At 36.1% G+C, this 17,904-nt stretch overlaps 1 protein-coding gene across 8 annotated transcripts in view; it reads left to right on the top strand.

Annotated features, from left to right (window-relative positions):
- RBMS3 (RNA binding motif single stranded interacting protein 3) overlaps positions 1 to 17,904 on the top strand; it is a 1,259,852-nt gene that overhangs the window by 1,227,603 nt on the left and 14,345 nt on the right. For 4 of the 8 annotated variants that reach the window (XM_074312720.1, XM_074312722.1, XM_019745285.2 and 1 more), the window contains 2 exons: positions 14,408 to 14,488; positions 16,854 to 16,981. In XM_074312720.1, the coding sequence (XP_074168821.1) occupies positions 14,408 to 14,488; positions 16,854 to 16,981 (209 nt within the window). Of the gene's footprint in view, positions 1 to 14,407; positions 14,489 to 16,853; positions 16,986 to 17,904 lie in introns of those variants that run through there. The other 4 variants (XM_074312721.1, XM_019745288.2, XM_019745286.2 and 1 more) reach the window with 1 other exon arrangement.

The raw sequence follows: 17,904 nt of genomic DNA, 5'->3' as shown, positions 1-17,904 counted from the left end.
TGAATCAATTGTATCCAGTTTGCTCTCTTTGTTTAGGAAGGTAATGCAGATGTCACTGGCTCCCCCAATATTTTGAAACCAGATGAGATTGGCTGGAATCCCCAGTTCCACACCCTTTGGAAGTGCAGGGCTTTCTGCAATACGTGTTTAAGTTTGTGAGGGCATTTAGTCACCTCTGTCTGCTCTCTCTTGTCCATATGGTGATTCAGAAGTGAAATTTACCCCTTTTCCAGCTTTCCCACAAAAATCTTCCTCAGAGTAACATTATTAAAGACTTGGGGTGTGTTCAGTGGTGGAAACATTATGACCATTTAAACAATGTCAACTGAATAGGAAGATGCATCTTTGTGCTTAAAATGCTCATTGGCTGCTTCCAATGTGGGATTTCACCAGCCTTTCCTCCCTTCCTTATGCTCAGACTGACGCTACTCATGGGCACCTCGCTCCTCTCTCTTTTTTTCTCTAGCTCCTGCAGGTTTCCTTTCTCTCCCTCTATCTCAGAAACACAAGCTCCTTCCACTTATCCCCTTTATCACTATCCTTTCATGTAGGGTAGCTGTTTGTCACCCATGTCTTTAGCAACTCCTGTCCACCCTAAGTGTCTTATCAATTTTAATTTCCAAGGAAAAGTAAGTGAGCATTTCCTACGTAAGCTGGTTTCTGATCCTGCCAAACTATTCAGATAATGAAATTTTTGTCTTATCATAATAATATGAATAAAAAAAAACAATTAAGAATAACAGTTCCCATCTATTGGGTTCTTAATGTGTACCCAGCCCAATGCTAAGAACTTTGTGTGCATTATTTCACTAAGAGTTCTCAAAACCCTTTAAAATATGAACGTTTGACTCCATTTTATAATAAGAAAATGAGATTTATAAATAAAAACCCAGATCTTTAACCATCATGCTAACCTAGTCAATGTAGACATATTTTCCTAGATTTATTGGATGATGTTATTATGCTACACACTTTAATTTTATTTTACACTGCCTTGAAAATCTTAAAAATTACTTTGAAATCTCCATTGTTACAAAGGTAATGATTATTGTGGGGGGGAAATGCACTGATAATTGTGTAATCTTACACCAGTGCTCAAATCCAGAAATCCTTTTGCAATGTATATCAACAACCCTCCCAAAATATGAGATTTTTCACTTTTTATCTTTTTTTTATTCCAGAAGACATGAATATTTCCCATGAACGTCATTATCTTCATCATTAGTTTGCTAAATTTGAAGCATAAGGTTAGACTAACTTATGTTTTAAATGTTTTTCAAACTATTGTGATAGACTATGAGTCAACCCCAAATCAGTTTATTGTCAAGCATATAGATGCTAGAAAATAAAACAAACAGAATGTATTTATAAAATAAGGGTATTTACATGTTAAATTTGAGCACCAAAAATACTGAGTTAACCTGTTAATAGTATGCCCCAAAGCATAATAATTAATATACTCAAAAATAGAAGCCACAACAAAGAACAAGAAACAAAACCAGAAGAAAACAAGTTCAGTTATGCCACTAGATTATGTTATGGATAGAAGGTTTAGGTATCTTTCAGAGAAGCTTTTCTGATCAATACCAACAATAAGGAGAGTTATTATTAGGTTTCCCTTCTCCCTATCCATTTAGAAATTATGAAAGCATTAGTGAATTAAGAAGAGTAATACCAAAGGTGGTTTCTAATGAGCATTTTTCAAGATGTATTCATTTGTTACAGTTCCATAGAAGGAACATCTGCTTAGGTTTAGATTGAACTTGAATTAAAATGTATAGTCATTTTTTTTCTTTTCTTTCTTTCTTTCTTTCTTTCTTTCTTTCTTTCTTTCTTTCTTTCTTGCTTTCTTGCTTTCTTGCTTTCTTGCTTTCTTGCTTTCTTGCTTTCTTGCTTTCTTGCTTTCTTGCTTTCTTGCTTTCTTTTAACTCTCATGAGTAAATGGCCTATAGTAATGAGCAGATGGGGAAACATAAGAAGAAAGAATATTTACAGATCCAACAAGTAATAGTTTTAGCATTACTTCCAGGCATTTATATATCAGGTTTGTGAAACCATCTGAGGCCTCACCTGGCCTGGCTGGAACTTGGAGATGAGCAAACTCTAACAGGCCTCTTATCCTCATCTCCTGAATCACTCTCCTCATGCAGTCTTTCTGGGACTCCTTTGTTCAGACTGTCTTTATCCCCCAGACACTCCACACTGCTTGTCCAATGGATTGCCCATTTACTACCAACCTCACATGGTATCTTTTCCTTTGTGTCCCTCTGAAAGCACTTTTTAAAACCCAAAGATAAGTTTTTCTACATTCTCCTGTTCTACACAAAACGTTCTCTTCCTCACGTCTTACCTAAAATCTGGTTTGTCCTAAGAATTTGTCCTTCTTTACGCACCCTCTCGAATGGAGACATGGTTTATTCTTGACACCAATGGAGCTGCAAGGAGGTGTTATTGGGCTTCTATATCACTGATGCCTGTTCTAGACCTGTGCAAATTTCTTCCTCGTTTAATGATCACAATGTTCCAGGATACTGTCTTCTTCCCCTTCTTTGTGCTACTACCTTTGTTCTCCTTGCCAACCCACATATTCAATATGGCGTTTTGTCATTAGTCTCCTCTTGCCTCCAACTCCTGCCTCATTAATACCATAGTGTCAACATTTCTTAACCTCTTTGATTCCAGTGGCCTTCACCTTATGCTACTGCAGCCTCAGAGACCACATCTAACCATGGTGGCTCCCCCTCTGAATCTTAAAACCCTCATACCTGCTTCATCAGCATTTCATTCTTGCATCTTGCCTTTTCCACTTAGTTCATCACCTCCCCCTAGTTCATTTCTGTTCCTCTCCAGCCTAGAAAACATTGTGCATCACTTCAACTTTTCTCTTGCCAGCACCTTCACTACCACCATTAATAATAATAATAGCACTTGAAATTATTTTATTTATCCTCGGGTCAGATCTCTCTCTAATTCTCCAATGAAATCATTCTGGATACTCACCTTTCATCCTATTCCAATGAAAAGAGTTCCAGCGTTCACCTTTCTGCTCACAATACTGCAGCAATACTCTTGGGCAGTGAACTTGTCCCCATTTTCTCAGAGACAATGAAGGATATCAGATGTGAATTCCATCTCTTTCCTGATCCCTACCCTGTGAATTAATTGATTGTGGCATTCAGCCCCATATTCATTTCTTTAATTATAGAAGAAAAGGTGAGCTTTCTATCTTAGACTTACTTACCTACCTTGGCCCAGTGCTGTCTTTTCCATCTTCTCAAAACCATATTATTTCATACCGCTGATCTCAGCCTCAACCTCACCTTCAAAATACTTGTCAACAAAGCACCCCACAGCCTTGAGTAATGAAAATACTCTTTTCCTGTGATGGGACACCTTCCACATTTGGTGTCTTGCCTCCTTTATTCCTGATATAGTTAGAAATTTTTTTTAATTGTTTTGTAATTGGATCCAGTTTCTTCTCAGATACGTATAGGATGTAGGGCAACATTTTTTTCTGGTTCTGAGTTCCTTTTCTCTTAATTTTAATTTTGTTTCCTTCATCCCAGCTCTAATTATGCAAAAAAAAAATTTAAAGAAAGAAACCTGTTTTCTTAGCTAACGTACTCTCCCTTTCTGATGTTCTCCTTATAAAAATGGGTTTTCATTCATACCGAATTCCTGCTTAATGCAGCTAAGATGTTGTCACGGAGACTTGAGTGGTTCTTGCAGTTTGAATTCCTGAATGAACCTGCTTTTGACCTTTCTAACTAACTTAAAGTTCCTAATATTTGAAGGCCTCAAACAAGATTCTCCACAAATATCAGGCATTCTCTATCAAAGAATTTCATTGAGTCTAGGAAAGTTTCATCTCTTCCAGTAATAATTGTCATTAGCTTTATTGTATGCTTTAACGTGCTTCTAAAGAAATACCAAACCACTGAGGACACATTCTAATCATATTTTGTCCACTAATTCATTTATGGCACAAGCAATGTATTATTCAGTGTTCTCCAGAGAAACAGAACCAGTAGGATATATGTAGATAGATACATAGAAGAAGAGATTTGTTATACGAATTGGCTCATGCAATTATGGAGGCTGAGAAATCCCACAACCTGCCATCTGCAAACTGAAGAATTGGGAAAGCTGGTGGGATAATTCAGTTCTAGTCTGAAGGCCTGACAACCAGTACAACCACTTAATTGCTCTCAGTCTGGGCCCTGAGAATGAGGGACCACTGGTGTAAGTCCTGGAGTCTGCAGGCCTGAGAACCAGGAGCTTTCTCCATAGGCAGGAGAAAATGGATGTCGCAGCATAAGAAGAGATAGAAAGAATTTGCTCTTCCTCCACTTCTTGTTCAATTCAAGCCCTCGGTGGACTGGATGATGTCACTCACATTGATCAGCTTTACTTAGTCTACCAATTCAAATACTAATTTCTTCCAGAGAAAACCCTCAAAGACACCCTCAGAAATAATGTTTTGCCAGCTGTGTGGGCATCCCTTAGCCCAGTCAAGTTGACGCATAAAATTAACCATCACAGGCAACAAGACAAAAACAAAAGATTAATCTCAACAGCCTCTCTCATTTGACGAGGCCATCACTTTACAGAGACTTTTGAATTATTTACCATTAATAAACCCTGCTAAGAGGCAAAAATAATAGAAAATGTTAAGAAACAACAAGAGGGTGTAAACAAGCAGGGACCTTAACACAAAATGGGAAGACTACCAGAATTAAATAGTAATACTATAAAAGATCAACTCACTAGGATATAATTATCTCCTCTGTTCCAGGTTACTGTGGTAAATGTAAGATTGGCAATACTGAATAATTAAATAGCTTTATATATGTAAGAGCAGGAAGGAGAAATGAACTCTCCAGGATTCCCAATGAGTTCACATAAAAACCTGTTTCTTCTGGGCTGTATCAGGTCCTATTGCCCAATCCATCCTTTAATGCTATCGTATTTGCTTACCTAATACTTGGCACATAATAGGAGCTTAATACAATTTTATTGAATATTGTTATAAATGAATTTAGAATATATACCCATCATTGGCCCTTATTTCTAAGTTCTTCACTTCTGGTGATCTGTTCTCTACCATATCCTAGAATTTGTAATTCGTAATTAACAACCACTATACCAACTCCAAATCTCAATTTCAAACATTAGCTCAATTTCAGACATGCTACTCTCTACCACCGCCTTCCTTCTACCAACTTCTTTAATGACCCTTGCCGCAATAATTCTTTGACACCGTTAAGACTGCCTATCTGTTTATTACCTATCAGTTTGTCAGTAGCAGTTTCCCCTTCATTTGCTTACATCTATGCCTGGTTTAGATTTCATAGTAGAGCATTCACTTTCATTCATGTGCTCTCACCTCCCTTGGCTCACTCTCCTTCCATCGTGCTCTCCTGGTAAAACTTTGATCTTCTGGCATTAAATTCTCAGTCTGCTCTATTCCTTTCAACAGCTGAATTTGGCTACAGTAAAACATTCCACCGATGCTGATGAGTTTCACATTAATTTTGTGAGGACACAACTTAAATGGACCCTGAGCAATGTCGACAAATCTTACTACATAACCTTGGTCCATTTGCTCTCTCAAGACAACTATTTCATACCTTCTCCTAAAACCGCCACCTCTCACGTTCACCTCACTTCTTGACTCAAAAAGAGAAACAATGAGAAGGGAACACAGGTACCTTACAAATTTCCCAACCTTCTCCCACCTGACTCCATTCAATCTATCCTGTTTAAATAGGTTTTCCCTGCTCTCGTCTAAGTTCAACCTTTCCTTTTCTCTGTTGTATTTTTCTCTTTTTTGTAAACACTTTTATAGAAATATAACAAATGTACAGAAGTGTGCACAATTCATAAGTTTACAATTCAATAAATTTTACAAAGTGTAAATAGTCATGTATCCACCACCCAGATCAAGATATAAAAAGTCCCATTATTACAGAAGCGTTTCTTGCTTCTGTCCTCACCCTTTTTATTATCCCCACAACCTTGACTTCTATACCATAGATTTGTTTTGATTGTTTTTAAACTTTAAGTAAATAGAATTATACAGTATGATACTTTTTGTGTCAGCTTTTTAAAAAATCTAACAATATATCTATCTGTAAGAATCATTCATATTTATAGAGCAAGTTTTTATTGTTTATATTATACAGTACATTATAATTTATTAATTCTACTATAGATGTACATTCAGACTATTACATACACCTAGGAGTACGATTGCTTAGTGACAGTTTCTATAAATGTTCTGTTTCTTTGGTACTGCCATACAGTTTTACAGAATGAATGTATAAATTTAGACTCCTACTGGCAGGGTATGAGAAGTCTTGTTGTCTGTATCCTCTCCAACACTTGGTATTGTCAGTCTTTTTCACTTTTGCCATTCTGGTAGCAATGTAGTGTTATAGCGTCATACTTTTAACTTGATTTCCCTGATGAACAATGAGTGAAGTTATGTATTCATATGCATGTTGGCCGTTTGAATCTTCGATATTCTCTTTCTAGATGTGTCTGAGTTGTTGTTTTGTTTTTTTATTGAACTTTTTGTTGAAATAATTGTAGATTCACATGTACTTGTAAGAAGTAATATAGAGAGATCCCATATAGAATTGCTTCAATTTCCCTCAATATTTTGCAAAACTGTAGTGTAATAATTTTGGATACTGACATTGACACAATCCACAAATCTCATTCATATGTGCCCAGTTTTACTTATACACATTTGTGTGTGTATTAAGTTCTATACACTTTTTTACCTTTATTGATTCGTTTTTTCTGTACCATGATGGTCAAGGTACTGAACAGTTTCAGTATCCTAAGGATCCCTTCTGTTGCCTTTTTATAACTATACCTACTTTCCTGTTACTCCCCTACCCCCATCCCTAATCCTTAGCAACCACTAGCTCTGTTTTCTACTTTAAATTCTTTCTCATAAAAATGTTATATATGGAATCATAATGTATATACACTTTTGGATTTTTTTCCTCAGCATACTTCCCTGGAGATTCATTGAAGTTACTGGGTGTATTAATAGATTATTCAAACTCATTTTTAAAAATTGGCATTTCTGTCCTACTGATTTGTGGATTTGCTAAAATTTTATTTAGGGAATTTATATAAATATTTATAAGAGATAATGGGCTATAGTTTTTTCTTCTTATAATGTCTTTGTCAATTTTGGTATAAGGAGTATGCTAGCTTCATAAAGTAAGTTGGGAAGTGTTCCTTCTTTATTTTTCTCTGGAAGAATTTATATAAGATTGGCACTACTTGTTTCTTAAATATTTGGAAAATTCAGCAGAAACTCAATTTCTGTAGTAAAGAACTGTTCAGATTTTCTATTTCTTTTTGGGTCAGTTTTGATATATTGTGCTATTCAACAAATTTGTCTATTTCATCTAAGTTGTCAAATTTATAGGCTGTTCATAATAGTCTCTTGTTATGTTTTCTACATTCTCACTTGCCATTCTCTGTTGAACCCAGTAAGTCTTTTATTCCCACTACTCCATTAAAAATATGCTTTCATAATTGCCTCCATTCTGAAATCTAATCTACAATTAGTTCTCAGTGTGTTTTTTTAAATCTGATTTACTTATGTTTATTTCCTGAGTTGTCTTTGTGAGCCATTGTAGCTCTCCTCTGTCCTATCTTTCTCTAGATTTTATGTTACCTATTGCCAAAAAAAAAAAAAAGGAAGGAAGGAAGAAAAAAGAAAGGAAGAAAGAAAAAAAATAAGAAGAGGAAAGGAAAGGATTCATTGATTCATGGTGTCTTTATAGAGTTGTTTCAAGTTCAAATTGTAAAACATAGTTTCTTAATCAGCTATATTTCCATAGCATCATCTTTTATTTTAATTGCTACCACAATGATCTGCACACATGCTTGAAACTAATGGACTTTTTTTTTTTTTTTCTAATACATTCATGAAAATTTCTTACTCTGCAAAATTGAAGGCCTCCATAACCTGTGATCACAAGAGGATATCTACTTCTCACTGTTGTGCAGGGGATGAAATTTTGTAAATTTCCAAGCTGAGAACAACCTCCAGGAGTCTTTCTTATTACTCTCTTTCCTGTATGCCATCAACAAATGGACCACATCCCAGGATATGATGACAATCTGTATTTTTTATTTCATAGTTAAACACAGAACTCTCTGTGGGTTATGTTCAGTATTATTCTGGGGAATAAGATGGGATAATATAGGCTCTGAGGAATTCTGGGCTCCATTTCTACCAAGCCCACTAACTGGACTTCTTTTGAAGGTTTTTACTCCTAGTGTGTGACATGTATGCAGCTATTTGTATTTACTTCCACCTTAGCTATTTCCATTACTCACAACTGTCTACTTTGTTATTTCTATATCAGTAATTTAAAAAGTAAATAGTCTACTTCATAAATTAATACTAGCATAAAACATGAAAGCATTCAATTACTCTTATGGGTAGAGATCCCACTTCATTCTCCAACATGTCATTGGCAGAAATGAAAAGGACATAGGAAGAACAGAGAAGTAGGGTCCAGGTAGGAGTCCAGCCTTACTCTACATACCCTATTGGTTATCCTTGCCTTTCAAGGAGAATCTCTCCAGCTCTCTTCCTCTCTATGGATAGTCTCTCATTTATTGAGTGGCATTAAGATCTGAGAATTGCACTCCAGGCTGCTATTACTATCACGGGAAATAATACATAATTGCCATTCCAAATTCCGGTATTGCTCCCCAACTGAGATTATACAATTTCACAAATCCAAGAAATATGGCCCTCAAAACTGTAGAATACCTCTCCCTGAGGTACAATGGGCCTCTCCTTCAGCCACTCACACAACCCTGACCAATCATAACTCAGGTTGTTCCCTATATCCTCAAGCATCCTTTATTAAAAGAAACTTGGTCCTAGATGATCTTGAAAGTAGTTCACACTGCATCCTGTTAGCATCATCTACCACAATTGCTGCTTTCTCTGCTCAACTTCCTTTCTGAGGTATGTTTTCAAAACTTTCCTGTATCCCTCTGATGCCGCAAAACAGGTTCTTGGTTTATGCCACAGGAAAGAATTCAAGGATGCCCTAAGTAAGCCAAGCAAGCAGAGGATTTATTAAAAGGAGGAGAGGATAGTACACTCCCAAAATAGTGGGAGTGGGCAGGCCAGGAGAGGAGCAATTGCCCTGAACAACAAAGAAGCCTAGAAATGCTTTATTTTCAAAATTAGGGCACAAAATATTCAAGACTTATGGGTGGTATTACAGGCATTCCTAGGTGGGTCCTCACTAACCATTCCTTCCCATTGGCAGGTAGGCTTGTCTTGTCCTTGTTGGAACTGTCATGGCAATATAGGGGGTGAAGATTTTCTCTAACCAAAATGCTAATAATATTGGAGTCCATTATAATTAACTAAAGTTGAGGGAGGAGATGTCCTGAATCTGTTCTCAGCCACCGAAATCTAGTTCTGGCCCATCTGGTAGCTGCACCTTTTTTAAAGAATGATCTCATCTCTTCCCTCCTTTGTTCCCCCCCACCCCCACCCCCGAACTTTCCTCCTTCTCTTCCTCCCCCCTCTCCCCATGTGGCCCTATTCTTTCTGCCTATGATAACACTTCTCATTGACTTTCTGGGTTTGATTGGACCTGGGTTTGACTTTCCTTGCTGCAATTTGTTAGGCAGATTTATGAATTTTATAGTAAGGACTAGAAGCACAAATTTACAATCTAAATACTATAATGATAACTCCAAATGAGCAAGTTTAATGAATTATTTTAAGAAATTCCAAAAATTGAAACGTTGGCACTTTCTTGCCAGTCCTTTGCTTTACAAATAATGAAAATGACAAGTTTCCTTGCAAAAAATATATAAAACATTCTTGATTGGTTTTGCTTTGGTAGGGGAACAGAAAGTAAATCCAAAACTAAAACATTAGAGTTTTCTTTCTATGTTTCCTTGGAAATAATCAACAATTCACCAGTAACAGAAACAGTTTGTCCTAACTTAAATAGGCAAAAACAGAATTCCTCTCCCGTTTCACCATTTTTCTCCCTCTCTTTATGTAACTGTCTTGGTGATGCAGTGTCTAGACTTCTTGGAACAAGTGATGGAGTCTGGAATTTATTCTGTGGGTTTGAAAATGGCTATTCAGGTCTCCTACATACTTACATGTGAAAATTTGGTGCTTTCAGAATATGTAAAATCATCAAGTTGTTTACCAAAAATAAAATGTATTCATTAATATCAAACTTTGAGCTGCAAAATACAGGGCAATATTGCATGGAAGTATTCATCTTATCGGTGTCATCTCATTGTAATGTGGTTCCCATCAGTCGTCTTATCAAAAACAAAACATACAAAATAATTTGTACTCACGAAAGAATTATGGTAGATTTTTTCTAGTGTTCGAGAAATATCAGTAAAAGAAATTAGCTTAAAGGGTGTACATCCATTCTTGTTATGCTTTTAATAAGTGATCCACAAGAATTTATCAAGTCAAAGGGGCATATTTTTTTTTTTATATCATGGGTCCTTTTCTTAATCCTATGTCATTTGCTAGCTGGATAAAATGAAAGCAGCCTCAGTCAGAGGCACCCAGATCTAAACAAATTTTGTGCAGCCTGGATTATTAAGTCTGACGTAGTTTGTGCTCTTAAGGAAATCAAACTCTATGCTTGCAGAGAAAGTTTGGCATTATTTGTTACCAATTATCTAAAGCTGAGAGTTGATCTTACACATAGCTGTAGCCATTTCCTGTAAGTACTTTCTCCTCATTTTACAAGGCTATCACTTCTTGAGGTTTTACCCTAGAAAATGTAAATCTACTACAGAAGAGTTTTATTACAAAAGTTTATCCAGAGATAATAGTCTTACGGGGTATAAAACTCCATAGCATCATCGACTTGTTTAAAATAAGTGTCTATTCCTAATTTTCAACAACCTTTTCAAGCTTGGTTTATTAGTTTTTCCATGACAAACAAAAAAAAAAAAAGCATCCAGAAAGGTTGTGTAGTTGTTGTTAAAAGATACACATGCAATACACTGATTTCAACTGCCTCATTTATACTATAAAATGTCTACTGGTTCTCCTCGGAAGGGCAGCATAAAAGCAAGTTAAGTTATGAAATAAGTTAATCATATGGGGTAGCCTTCATAAAAGAAATTTAGGGATTCAGAGTATAAAGTAAAATTTAAAATTATGGAAATTAAATGACAAAATGTTAATGAAAGGCATATTATTCTATATTTCCTAATTGGAACTTCAGTTAGTAAAGCCCATTAATTTAAAAACAAAAAACAAAAAACAACGATACCTATATTACATGGGATTGATCAAAAGGAAGTTCTTAAGACCTTGTTTACTTAATTTCAAAGGTAACAAATTAGACTGAAAAATGTGCTGCATTATGGGTCAGAAGAACTGGAGTTTACTCCTATTATATGTAAGTCTCAGTTTCTCAATCTGTAAAATGGGTCAACCATTCTACCTAATGCAGTATTGTTCTAAAGAGAAGATGAGTATGAATTTACATCTTAAGCAGTTCAATTTAGGTCATGCTCACAACTTCAATGAATGTCATAGGAATCATGAAGTTTTACTGATTTAGTTTTACTAAACAAAACACAGATGAGGTTCTGAGTAATTCAGTCATTTGAAGAGGCTTTGCTAAGAATTACATAATATGCTTTTCATTAACTACACTGCCTGGAACTACAGTTTAGCATGAGAATCCTAAACATGACTTGGATTCTTCTGTGACCTAGTGAAGATTGCTCTGTATGGCCCAAGGCCACATTCCTAACTCTAGTTCACAGAAACACCTTCTTAGAGATGCAGATGGTGGAGCAGGTATGGATCAAAGTAGTGTCTTGAAAATGGGTACCAGTGATGTCATCATCTTAATGCAGAGGAAACACATACACACATACTCACTTATTAGGACCAGTGGCAAAGTTTTGAATTACTAACTCTGGAATAGAAAATACCTTAATCTGTGATGGATTATCCTTTTTCTAGTATGTTGTAATTCTTGGAAAATTGTGACCAAAAGGTAGAACATGAGCCACAACACTATCAACTCCGTGCTTTGATAAATTCATAGTTGGTAAAAATATATTCCCACTTGCTACTACTATACAAGGATTTTTGAGATTCAATTAAAGAAACATTTTAGAGCACTAGTTCTAAGCAAAAATATTAAGTCCTACAAAACATAATTTTAGAAATGCTGATTTAATCATCTTTAACTAGGCTTTTGTAACATAATTTCTCAGAGTTTTATATTAAATGTCAATATCAAAGAAGAGAATATATTATGCAATATTGCTCAAATGCATTGGAACACAGAGAGCTTTCTTCTCAGGTGTAGGGAATACTAAAACAAGGGATATTTAAAACCTACGTAACACAGGCAAACCACCTGTATGAAATAGGAACTGTTATTCCCAACATACTCTGTAGAGCAGTTTTGTTGGCAAGGCAGACACCTGCCATAGGGTTCCAGATGCAAAATAATGTTTGGCAAAATGTGACTCCAGAGTTCTGTACTTATTTTAAAAACTGATAGCAATCAGATACCTGAATACTTATTATTTACTTAAAGATACAAGGACAATGAGTTGGGTAAAGTAATTATTTAAACATTACATAAATATTATACATTACGGGGGTGGTAAAATTAATATCTATAATGAACTCAGAATTATCAACAGCTAAGAGTCATGCAAAATTTGTCATTGGAAATGGAAGGCTTTCTTCTCATATCCTTTTAATCAGCCATTGAACAATATCTTATTGAGAACCAGGCATTGTGTGGTATGTCAGAAGATGCAGAAATAAGTAAAGCGTGAGCCCATGACTTTAAAGAGATGATAGTCTGAACAATTTTACTAGAAGAGTGATGAATGCTGTGAGGGTACAGAGGACAGGGCACAGAAATCTCTGAGAATGTTCAGCTATAAAGCTACATTGGTAATATCACCAGGCCTCTCAAGCAATCGCTTTTGGTTCAAGTTACAACACTGTTTAATAGAGATATAAATTGCACTCAATTGTTATTAGTAGCAACACATGGATTACAGACAACAGTTTGATTTGTTTGATTTTGGGTTGTTTCATTATGGTTGTCTCTATTTTTAGCAAACAGACACAGTAAGATAGTACTTAGTTTGGGATGGAAATGAATTTATTCCAAAGTTTCTTTACCGCTATATTTCTTCATGAATATTGAACAACTGATGAGCTAGTCTCCATTCAATATTTGCCTTGATTCAGAATCATCAGGCTTCTTGGATACTGATACATAAAACATAGTCATTTAGTTTTTGCGTATTTATGCATGACCTTAATTTTTGAATTCAACAAATTTAGAAGCATAAAAAAATCAGAGGCTTATGATTTTCCATAACAATCCTTTCTCTAACCTTCATGAATTGAGAAATCTTGTCTTCATTAGATGATCCTGGTGCTAAAGTTTTGTGATGTTGATCAAGTTCAAAAAACTCAGAAATATAGCTGATGCTACAGAAAATTCCATTCTGAAAGACTAGAATTTTGAATTTGCAGGGGTAATGTGTATTAGAAATAGGAATATGGGTCATACTTTATGCTGAGGTAGATGAGTATGTAATTTTTCTGAGGCTCCTTTTCTTCATTGGAAAAATACATGTATTCCCAGATACGTATTTTACTAAATGCTACAACTTAGTGAAAAAATGATTGCAATGTTTCATTATTGATGCGGATGAAGAAAATTTGGAGAATCCAAGGGTTTGAAAAGGAAATACTGGCAGCAACTTCAGAATGGAATGGGAGAAGGGAACAAAGGAGACTTCAGTATTCCCTGCAACGTTCTATTTCTTATATATGTTTTAAAACATGATGTGAAAATGATAAAATGATGACCTTTGCCAATTCTGAATATTGCTGCATAAGTATTTTTTGCATTAGTCCTCCATTATTTTGATTTAGACAAGAGTTCATGAATAATGATATGATTCATTCATTCAACAAATAATTTGTCGAGAGCCTACTATGTGCCAGCTATAAAATGGAGAAAAAAGAAACAGACGTCATCCCTGCCCTCTAGGAGTCCATGTGTTAGATATGAAAGTGAAATGATTGAGATCTGACATAAAATATTTAAAAAGACAAAGCGAGGGAATGGTGGTCAATGAACTCGTACTGATGCGTGGAGGTGGGCTGCTGTTGGTACTGAATCAGTAAGCAAAGGTCATTCCATGCTGATAGAAACTGCCTTCTTTTGGGTCAAAATAGAGTTTAACTTGAATCATACACTGGCCATGGGCCTCGTATCTGTGACAGTTTCATGTGCTGTCTACTTTTGTCATTGTTTGCATCCCAAGTTCACCTGCATGTTTCTTTGATTCCCTCTAGTATATGACTGCTGCCGCTCCTATGCAAGGGACCTACATTCCCCAGTACACGCCTGTGCCTCCGACAGCTGTTTCTATTGAAGTAAGTCTGTGTCTGTTTTACAGAAAGAGGGTAGGAGACATAGGTCTCAGATACATATACTGCGGGCCCCTGTCAACCAAGGAGTTCTTCCATGTGCTTTTTGTGTTGCTCTAAAACTTCAAATCGCAACCTCAGTCTATGAAAGTCTGTACCTTTACATGCCTATATTTTGTGTTGCACATAAATAAGCTAATTTGCTAGAAAGGTATAAAAGAAATGTCATTCTCATATTTAGAGAAAAGAGCAGAAACCGAATCACTACCCCATCAAATGTTAACAACAAATGCTCAAAAACAGGGAGGGGATAAAAGCTTGCATCTATCTGAATAAGCTGGTTCTCTAGTGCCTTGTTACTCAGAGTGGTCCCTGGACCAGTGTCATCAGCATCACCGGGGAGCTTGTCAGAAATTCAAACTCTCAGACACCACCCAGACCGACTGAATCAGAATTTGCTTTTGTTTTATTGAGGTAACATTCATTGATGTCATTATGCACGTTTCAGGAGTGCAACATTATAATTCAACAGTGTGCTCACCACCGAAAGTCTAGCTTCCATTCATCGCCATAAAATTGACCCCTGTCCTCATTTTGCCCTGCCTCCACCTCACTTCCCCTCTGGTAACTCCCAATCTGTTGTCTGTTATCTACGAGTTTGTTTTTGTTTTGTTTATTCAATTATTTTTGTTTTGTTCTATATTCCATATATGAGTGAAATCATACATTTTTTTGTCTTTTTCCTTCTGTCTTATTTCCCTTAGTGTAGTACCCTCAAGATCCATCTATTTTTGTCAACAAATGGCAATATTTCATCTTTTTTATGACTGAGTAATATTTCATTGTTTATAGATACCACATCTTCTTTATCCATTTGTCCATTTGGTGTGTGACAAATATTTGCTGCTACCAAGGTTTGAGAAACACAGTTTAAGAGGACAGTGCCATATAATTTAGCAAACCATGGGGGTCCAATGTGTTCCAGACCTATGAGCCCCAAAGAATGTGTCAGTATTAAACAGATTTTAATAAACTTTTCAGAATTCTAAGAATATGTGATTAAAACACATTTTCTTTGCTATATTTAGCTATAAAAATTCATTAGGCCATGAGGAAATTATGAGTGTGGACATTCTAAGCACCTGAAACATAAATGTCTACCTCATATTTGAGTTTCTCTATTTCTACACCAAAGCTGTATGCTTATCTACAGAATTTTGATGACTATAAAATTATGAGATGCATTTGCCAGTGTGGCTTGTTGGAAATAGTCTAACTATAGCTAAATCTGGGATTTAAAAAGAAGTCTTTCATTAAGAAAAATGTAAGTATACTGTCATGGATTTCCTTGACTTATGCTTATAAGGAAAAACATTGATTCATGGACTGTGTAAAAACACTCATTGAAAATTCACCAGTATCCATACATGTAAATGCTGGTGGGAGGTTCAGAAAAATGCATAATACTAAATAGTATATTAAGGAAAAAAATAGATCGAATTATATAGGGAGAATTTTCAAAATCGAAGGAATAATTTCAGGGGTCTTTAGTTAGTGACAGAGAGTTGACCAAAAACTTTTGAAACCCAACATCACTGCACATGTCCCCAGCTATAAGTAAAATCAGGAGGCTATATTCAGATAGATACCTTCCTTAGACCTACTAACTATCAAATAAAATCAGCCATGCCTCTCTGGAAACCAAACATATGTCCCTAATGATGACCAATTCCAGAAGTTCATTTTTGTTGGCTTCTGTGAGGAACAAGAGAATGAAAGTGTGCAGGCAGGAGCAAATCAAATTGAAGGATGTTTGTTTCTTTTTCTGAAAACTCTGAAGTCCAGTTCATGTTGTGGAAAACAACACAAATCCAATTTCTGAAGGGAAATCCTGCTTAGCAGTAGCCTTGTAAAAGAATTCCAAATTTTGATGTAGATTTTTATTAAGGTCAGAGTTCATTATTTTGCCAGATCATGTAGACATGGTACAGTTCACTACCCAGCAAAATGCTTGAATATACAATTTTTACAGGAATCATGCCTGATTTTTTTTTTTAATTAATAAATTACTATTTAGTGTGGCTGTGTGCAATTATGGTTTAAAAGTTCTAAGTGGGGGCAAAATGATTTTCTGACCGGTTGCTCCAAGGACATGTGATGGCAAGGCTTCTTGGTTGCACATTGAGGTGAATTTCTCAGCCCTTATCCAAATGTGCTCTGCTGTCTTCCTTTGAGTGCTTATTGTGGCTTCATGCAGCTGAGTGCAACTTTAGTCGAGCCAAATAGAAGAGGAGTATTCTCTACAGTCCACCTGGAAGAGGTCTCTTTGATGAAGCCAATAAGACTTTTGTGTTCTTATTTGCCTCTTTAGGGTGTTGTTGCTGATACCTCTCCCCAGACAGTGGCACCTTCATCCCAGGACACCAGTGGTCAGCAACAACAAATAGCAGTGGACACATCCAATGAACACGCATCTGCATACCCTTACCCACAGTCTAAGTAAGTGCGGGCTACACTAAGCTCTTTCCGCCAAGAGCAGCCATCTTGACTTGACTCTCTTGTGTTGTATCTGTTAGCTTTTGCAGCAATACAGATCATCTCAAACTTAGTGAGAAGCATTTATTTAGTTCATGATTATGTGGGTTGGTGATTTGAGCTTGTGGATAGGTCTTCTGGTGTTGACTGGATTTGCTCAAGCACCGGGGGACAGCTGCTGGTCATTTCCACAGCTCTGCGTCTTGGTGTTTGGCTTTTGGTTGAGTGAGAGAAGTGAGTGAGCCACATGTTTTTGATCCTCCAGCAAGCTTATTCACATGAAAGTCTCAGAGTTTGGAGAAAAACAAAAGAGGAAGCCCAAATGACTGCCATTTTTAATTCTGTTTGTGACTCATTTGCTTCTGCCCCTTTGGGCAAAGCAAGTCACATGGCCACACCCAGGGTTGATGTAGGAGTTCACTACCAAATGGTTTAGATGCAGAAAGGAGCATTGTAGCTATTTTTACACACACACACACACACACACACACACACACACAATTGCCATACAGATTTTGGAAAAATTCCAGTATCCCCACTTGAAACTGAATAGTGAGCCTGCATTTTGGTCTCAGTTTTCTCATTCTGAAATAAAAACAGTAGCTCTCCACTTACAAGTTTGCTTTGAACACCCAGTAAAATAATTCATGAAAAAGGGTATTATAAAATATAAAACATCGTAGAGTAGGATCTTATTCAGGAATAAATAGCAAAGCAAAAATCGGGCAGTCAGAATTAGTCTTGAAAATCCTTAAATAACTTATAAAGCAAAGTAGAGTTGGCTTTGTGTTGAGTAATTATACAGACTAGAATTTGAAAGGTTTTGATTGGAACCAAAGGAATTAACAAAGTTCTGTCCATATTGAAATATCTTGTCATGCAAACTA

This window comes from Rhinolophus sinicus, linkage group LG10 (genome assembly GCF_036562045.2).
Source record: "Rhinolophus sinicus isolate RSC01 linkage group LG10, ASM3656204v1, whole genome shotgun sequence".
Classification (NCBI taxonomy): domain Eukaryota; kingdom Metazoa; phylum Chordata; class Mammalia; order Chiroptera; family Rhinolophidae; genus Rhinolophus; species Rhinolophus sinicus.
This window is presented reverse-complemented; position numbering and strand designations above follow the sequence as displayed.